The 6,203-nt window shown below is 43.0% G+C and overlaps 1 protein-coding gene across 5 annotated transcripts in view; it reads right to left on the minus strand.

Annotated features, from left to right (window-relative positions):
* The window catches only part of CSNK1A1 (casein kinase 1 alpha 1), a 49,662-nt gene extending 48,810 nt beyond the window's left edge, over positions 1–852 (minus strand). For 3 of the 5 annotated variants that reach the window (XM_007447499.1, XM_007447497.1, XM_007447496.1), the window contains exon 1: positions 144–852. In XM_007447499.1, coding sequence (XP_007447561.1) covers positions 144–266 — 123 coding nt within the window. In that variant the 5' untranslated portion in view covers positions 267–852. The remainder of the gene's footprint in view (positions 1–143) is intronic. The other 2 variants (XM_007447500.1, XM_007447498.1) reach the window with 2 other exon arrangements.
* Between the last annotated feature and the right edge of the window lie 5,351 nt (positions 853–6,203).

A 6,203-nucleotide genomic window follows, 5' to 3' on the forward strand; every position in this document is an offset into this window, starting at 1 on the left:
AAGCGGGGGAGGTTCCTAAGGCAGGAAAACTGGCTCCCTCTGGACTTCCCAGAGCGGCATGCGGTGGGAAAAGGCCCGAACAGTTCGCGGGAGGGGGGGAGGGCAGGCGCAGCGTAGTCGTGAACCCCACCCCAGGTGATTACCTCGCCGTTGGTGATGTTGATCGCCAGGTAAATGTCACCGAAGGAGCCAGACCCGATCTTCCGTACCAGTTTATATTTCCCTCCGACAATGAATTCGGCCTTGGAGCCGCTGCTGCTCGCCATCCTGAGAGACGAAGATGGAGGCTGGGGCTAAGCCCCGACACCTCTAAGGGGGAGAACGGAAGACCTCTAGGGCTCGTCCACGGAGCAAGGCTCCGGAGGGCGGCAGGAAAACGCTGGCTCCTTTCTCGGCGTTACAGGGCCCAGAGTCGGCCAAGGAGAACCTAATCACCGCTGCTGTCAGGTTTCTTTCTGTCAGGCCGCAGATTGTTTAGGGGGTTCTCACGGTAACCAGGCTGGGCCACTTGCTTCTGGCGGCCGCCGCTGCCTCGCTTTCGCGGCGACGTCGCGGACTGGAAAAGGAGAGCGGTGAGTTAGGGCGGCGATACCGCTGCCACCACTGCCGCCGGCTCCCGCCCGTAGGGACCCCTGTCACTCCGCCGACGCCGCCATCTTGTTACTCAGGCTCCAGCCAACACAAAATGCCCCCAGCACTCGGGAGCCGCTTCTTCACGGCGCAGAGCACTCTGGGAAAAGGATCGCGGGCGCTAGCCCCGGACGGTCGACAGCGAGAAGGGAGGGCGGGACCGGATCCGTGAGAGTCACGGCCCACGCTCCGAGCGTCACCCCGTCACCGCCCAACTGCGCACGCGTACTGCAACCCCGCTGACTGCGCAAGCGTGCCGTGGCGTCTCCTCATCCCCGCCAAGGGCTCATTTCCACTTCCGGTCGCTGGCTGTTCCACTGCGAGCTACCTGTTAGTCACCTCAGACCCGTCTGGTTTCTGAAAGGCCACGCGGCCCCAGGTCTCGAGAACATGTTAGGGAGGAGTCACCTTCATTTTTCGTGGAAGATGGATACGTCAGGGCTTGGGAGTTGGGTATTGACCTTTGCTTTTTGTTTGAGGTGGTTTTTAACCTTTTGATCTTTACGGGGGCTACTCCCCCAACCGGCCTCCAGCTCAATTTCTCTTTTGAAAGAGGCTATCGCCTCTAGTGGAGAGAAAGAAAAGCATCCCTGTGCGGGCTGGGTTTGTTCAGGGCTCCCTGTTTTAGCAGTCTAGTTGATTAGTCTTACTAGAGTTCTGCGCTTTACGGAGTGTTGGATTCCCTGTTTTTACAGGAGAGGAAAAAGTGGGAAAGCAGGAATTAACCCTGCCGCTCTGTGTCTTTGTTGTTTACCCACTGATGATATTTGATTCCCAGAGGGAGAAAAAGACCATATTCGAGTAATGTTAATGGCCAGTATATGGTGAATAGAAAATAAGATTTACTGGCGTGAAAAAACTGCCCATATGAAAGTTATCATCTTCGCCCCCGCCCCCCTGCAAAAGAAACCTTGAAGAATCATATTTTGGTCGTGTTGAAAACTGCAGTGTTGACCCAAAAACATAGGGTAGAAATAACTCTTACAAAATGAAATTGACAATGTTTAAAACTTTACACAGTAAAATTTTTACTAAAAATTAGTCAACGAATCAAATCTTGAGCACATTTCGGTTTACAAAATTTGACCTGGGAAAATTGGGCTTGGTAGTAATGATGATCACAAAAGAAAGCTGTGTGTTGATGCTATCATCTGCAATATGAATCAAACCCTGATAAATGAGTGAATCAAAACCTCAGTTGTGAAAATTTAAGCAAAATCTATCCCAAACAAAATAATTTCATTAAAACTGGAAAAAATGTAGACTTAACTGCAAGTTTGAAAGCTGAAGTAAGTTAGTAATGGGGTTCATCCTGGAAGATAACTGGAATTCCTACATGTTTCTGGCTTAAATATTTGTATTCCTAAAGCGCTGACCTAAATGTCTTGAATTTGAAAACAGAGGGAAAAGACTCAGGGTTAGCATGAAGTTTTGAGGCACTACCAAAACCCAAGCCACCTGACTCCCAAATCAACACTGTTAGGCAATCTCCTTTGGTGACTCTAGAGCATGTCTGGCCTACTTAAAATTCTCTGCTGTTAGAGTTTGGTCTTAAAAAAAAAAAAAAGTCAAGTTTAAGCATTTTGAAGTTTCCAAGTTTTCAGAGATAGCTACTGTTCTGCTGATTTTCCACCACAGCCATCCAAAATTTAATGGATTCCTCAGCTTAAGGAGTTCCCTATAAGGGGTAGGGTATACATTTAAATGGATTTTTTTGTTGTTGTAGTGAGGATACAGATGCTCAACTCGGGGTTGGGGGGTAACGGTGTGCATGGAGTGGACTAGATTAGGGATTCCCAGAGGTCTGTGCATGGACAGGGGCAAATCGAGTTTTCCATGAGATAACTAGAAAAGAAAAGTATAATGCGTTTTTTCTTTAATTTCTCTAATTTCAAATTACACTTTATTATGAGGTTTTATCATCCTATATATGTGCTGTTGAAGTGCCCTTTTATAATATGGTCCTGATGGTAGATGGTTGTTTTGTTCATATCCTTGTTCGGCAAAACTAAAAGTTGATACTTTATGTCTGTCCTCCCCACCATTTTTTTTTTTTTTAACTTTTATAAGCTTTTGAAATGCCACAGTCTGGGACTTACTAATCTAAATCACTTTTAGAAGCCCTTTCAACTCTGAGAGTCTATGATTTTATGTGTATATTTTGGTGTGTCTCCTCACTTGTTTCCTGCCTGGTGTAATCACTATTCCACCATTGACAATATCCAGCAAAATGTACTAAAATGCCAAATGAGTGGTAGTAGCCTTTTCAAATGTGATTTCAGTTGAAAATCTTAAGATTTAAATTTATCAGATTAAGAAGGGCGAAAGTTGGGTTTTCTAATGTAGAAAATGGGGATTTTAGGTGTTGGCTACGAATTCAGCCTTCTCCTTAAAATCATGTATTATTCGTGGTAACTTTTGGCCTCAGTAATTGAAGTAATTGAACCTGTTTTTGGTTACAAATCATTCTGGGTTTTTTGTTTGTTTGGTTGGTTTGGTTTGGTTTTTGGCCGTACCACGCAGCTTGTGGGATCTTTGTTCCCCGACAAGGGGTGAAACCTGCGTCCTCTTCAGTGAAAGCACACAGTCCCAACAACTGGACAGCAGGGAATTCCCCATTCTGTTGTTTTGACTCATCAGCAGCTTTACTGTAATGGAGGGAACCTTCTGCAATGTGCCAAAAGGCAGTTCCTGACTCCTGGATCAGCTGAATTCACCAAAAATATAATTTAAAGTATAGAATAAATATTTTAGACCTTGAATGAAATTGAGATCATCTAGTTCAATAATCATATTTGGGGCTTCCGTGGTGGCACAGTGGTTGAGAGTCCGCCTGCCGATGCAGGGGACGTGGGTTAGTGCCCCAGTCCGGGAAGATCCCACATGCTGTGGAGCGGCTGAGCCCGTGAGCCATGGCCGCTGAGCCTGCGCATCCAGAGCCTGTGCTCCGCAGTGGGAGAGGCCACAGCAGTGAGAGGCCCACGTACCACACACAAAAAAAATCATATTTGTAAATGCTTTGCAATCTACACAGTGCTTTCACACATACCAGTTGGGCCTAGCTAGGACAAACTGGCTTGCCCAAGATCATACAGATCTTAGTGTCAAAGGAAGGATTAGAACCCCAACCTCTAACTAAAATAAAGAGAAAAAGGAAAGGGTAGAAGGTAAATTGGGACAGTCATGCCCCACTGATTACTTGTTTTCAAAGAGAGATCACGATGAACTGAAATTTTTTTTTTTTTAAACCACAGTGCTTACCCAAGGAAAGGTCACTGGAAAGCAGAGTGTGTTTTAAGTAAAATGATAAGGACAAGCTTAAGAGGTATAGATAGGTGCAGTAAGGAAGAAAAGAAAATCACAAAGGTGGCCTGCCCATCTCTGGAGTTGTTTGATATAAATAAGTAGAAAATGGAATGACGGAGACTATGTCAAATGCTTTTTCACATGTTGTTTAACTGTTACTGTTACACAGCTTTGTGCATGATCAGTATTAGATAAGCCAGTTAATGAAGTGATTGAAAACATGAGAACATACAGAAATGTATCAGAGTGATAATCCATTAAGTTTTTTTTCTAGTCTTTGACAGTGACAGCTGTTTCTATGTTCCTTTCTTGTCTCAGTTCCTGTTCTCCCCCTCTGAGTTATTCACAAGGTTTTGTGAAAGTATATTGCTGCGTCTACGATAGCAACTTCAAACACTTTTGAGACATTCTGCAAACACTTCTTACCTTTTATGGGGTCATTAACCATAAATTTATTTTGATTAATTTAATTCTCTGAACATATATATCTGTGCTTTTGAACCATATGCCTTCAAGATTCTAAAGTTGATAAGTTCCACATGTATGCTACCCAATGATCTTTTAATAGTCATTTACACATAAGATGTTGACTGCTCTTTTCCTTTTGAAAGTGACAAGTATTCCTTTGAAAAATTTAGAAAGTTTGATAAATCAGAAAAAAAAGGAAACAAAAATTTCTTAGAAATAATCACAAAATGTTAACAATTTGCTGTATATGTGTCCAGTCTTTTTTTTTCTCTGTGTATTCTCTGTGTTTGTGTGTATCTTGAGTGTATGTATACTTATCAGTACATATGTCTGCACACACATATTTTTTTTCACATATTTAATTTTATTTCTTAAAATTTGCAACAGGTTGGGGCTTCCCTGGTGGCGCAGTGGTTGCGAGTCCGCCTGCCGATGCAGGGGACGTGGGTTCGTGCCCTGGTCCGGGAAGATCCCACATGTCGCGGAGCGGCTAGGCCCGCGAGCCATGGCTGCTGAGTCTGTGCGTCCGGAGCCTGTGCTCCGCAACGGGAGAGGCCACAGCAGTGAGAGGCCCATGTACCGCGAAAAAAAAAAAATTTGCAACAGGTTGCCATAGTGCACTTTCAGTTTTGAGATCTGTTTTTTCACTTAATGATTTGTTGGAGACGTATTTCCATATAACTAAGTAATCTTCCAAAATATCATTTTTAGTATCTCTATATTAAATATGTATCATATTGACAGAACAACATTTAACCAATCCCAATGGAGTATTTTAGTTATTTCCAAACTTTTGCTAGTATAAACAATTTCAGTGAATATTCCTATAGCTAAATTTTTGCCCACATCCAGAATTAATTGGTTAGGATATATTTTTAGAAATGCTAAGGTCTTAAAATCCCTTGTATCATAAACAACAACTGATTCTGTTTTGGTAGTTTGTGATGAATAAACCCATATTCATGGGCTATCCTATCTTCTCATTATGTAGATTTACCTTTAAGAATTTAAATCTTTATCCTTTCGTTCTGTCCTTGAAAGAGGTTGTTAGATTATCTTTACTGACCAGCCATTGTTGTAAAACCTAATAAACTTAATTAGAAGAGGGCTTTTTTTTACAACTCCCCTATTCCCTTCCCCACCCATTTCAAAATTTCAAGGATTTTGTAAATCCGTGGTTTACAGGGATGTGCTAATAAGATTAAAAATGTCCCTTTTATGGACACAGCTAACAGTTGCTAACATTTGTTGGCAATTGATGAAGCAATTGCATTCTTTAGATATGTAGATTCAGTTGAAGGAAGGGGGAAAATTAGTTTCCTGTAAGAGAGAATGGGGATCAAAGGACCCTCAAAACCAAGAACATAGTTACCTTAGTATGAAAAACAGAATAATCTCATATGTGCTCAAATCTCTCGTGTTTTGCATGAGCTCAAGTATTCCCATAGATATAAAAGTGTATTCTCACAAAAATAAATGTGTGGGGTCTTAGAGATGGGGAAGAATTCAAACTGTCACTGTTCCAAAACTGAGATTAACACAGACTTTACTACAGAAATATATATATATATATATATATTTTTTTTTTTGTGGTACGCGGGCCTCTCACTGTTGTGGCCTCTCCCGTTGTGGAGCACAGGCTCGGGATGCACAGGCTCAGCAGCAACGGCTCATGCTCTGCGGCATGCTCCGCGGCATGTGGGATCTTCCCGGACCGGGGCACAAACCCATGTCCCCTGCATCCACAGGCGGACTCTCAACCACTGAGCCACCAGGGAAGCCCCAGAAATATTTTAAAT

Source organism: Lipotes vexillifer, unplaced genomic scaffold, assembly GCF_000442215.2.
Source record: "Lipotes vexillifer unplaced genomic scaffold, Lipotes_vexillifer_v1.1 scaffold1009, whole genome shotgun sequence".
Classification (NCBI taxonomy): Eukaryota; Metazoa; Chordata; class Mammalia; order Artiodactyla; family Lipotidae; genus Lipotes; species Lipotes vexillifer.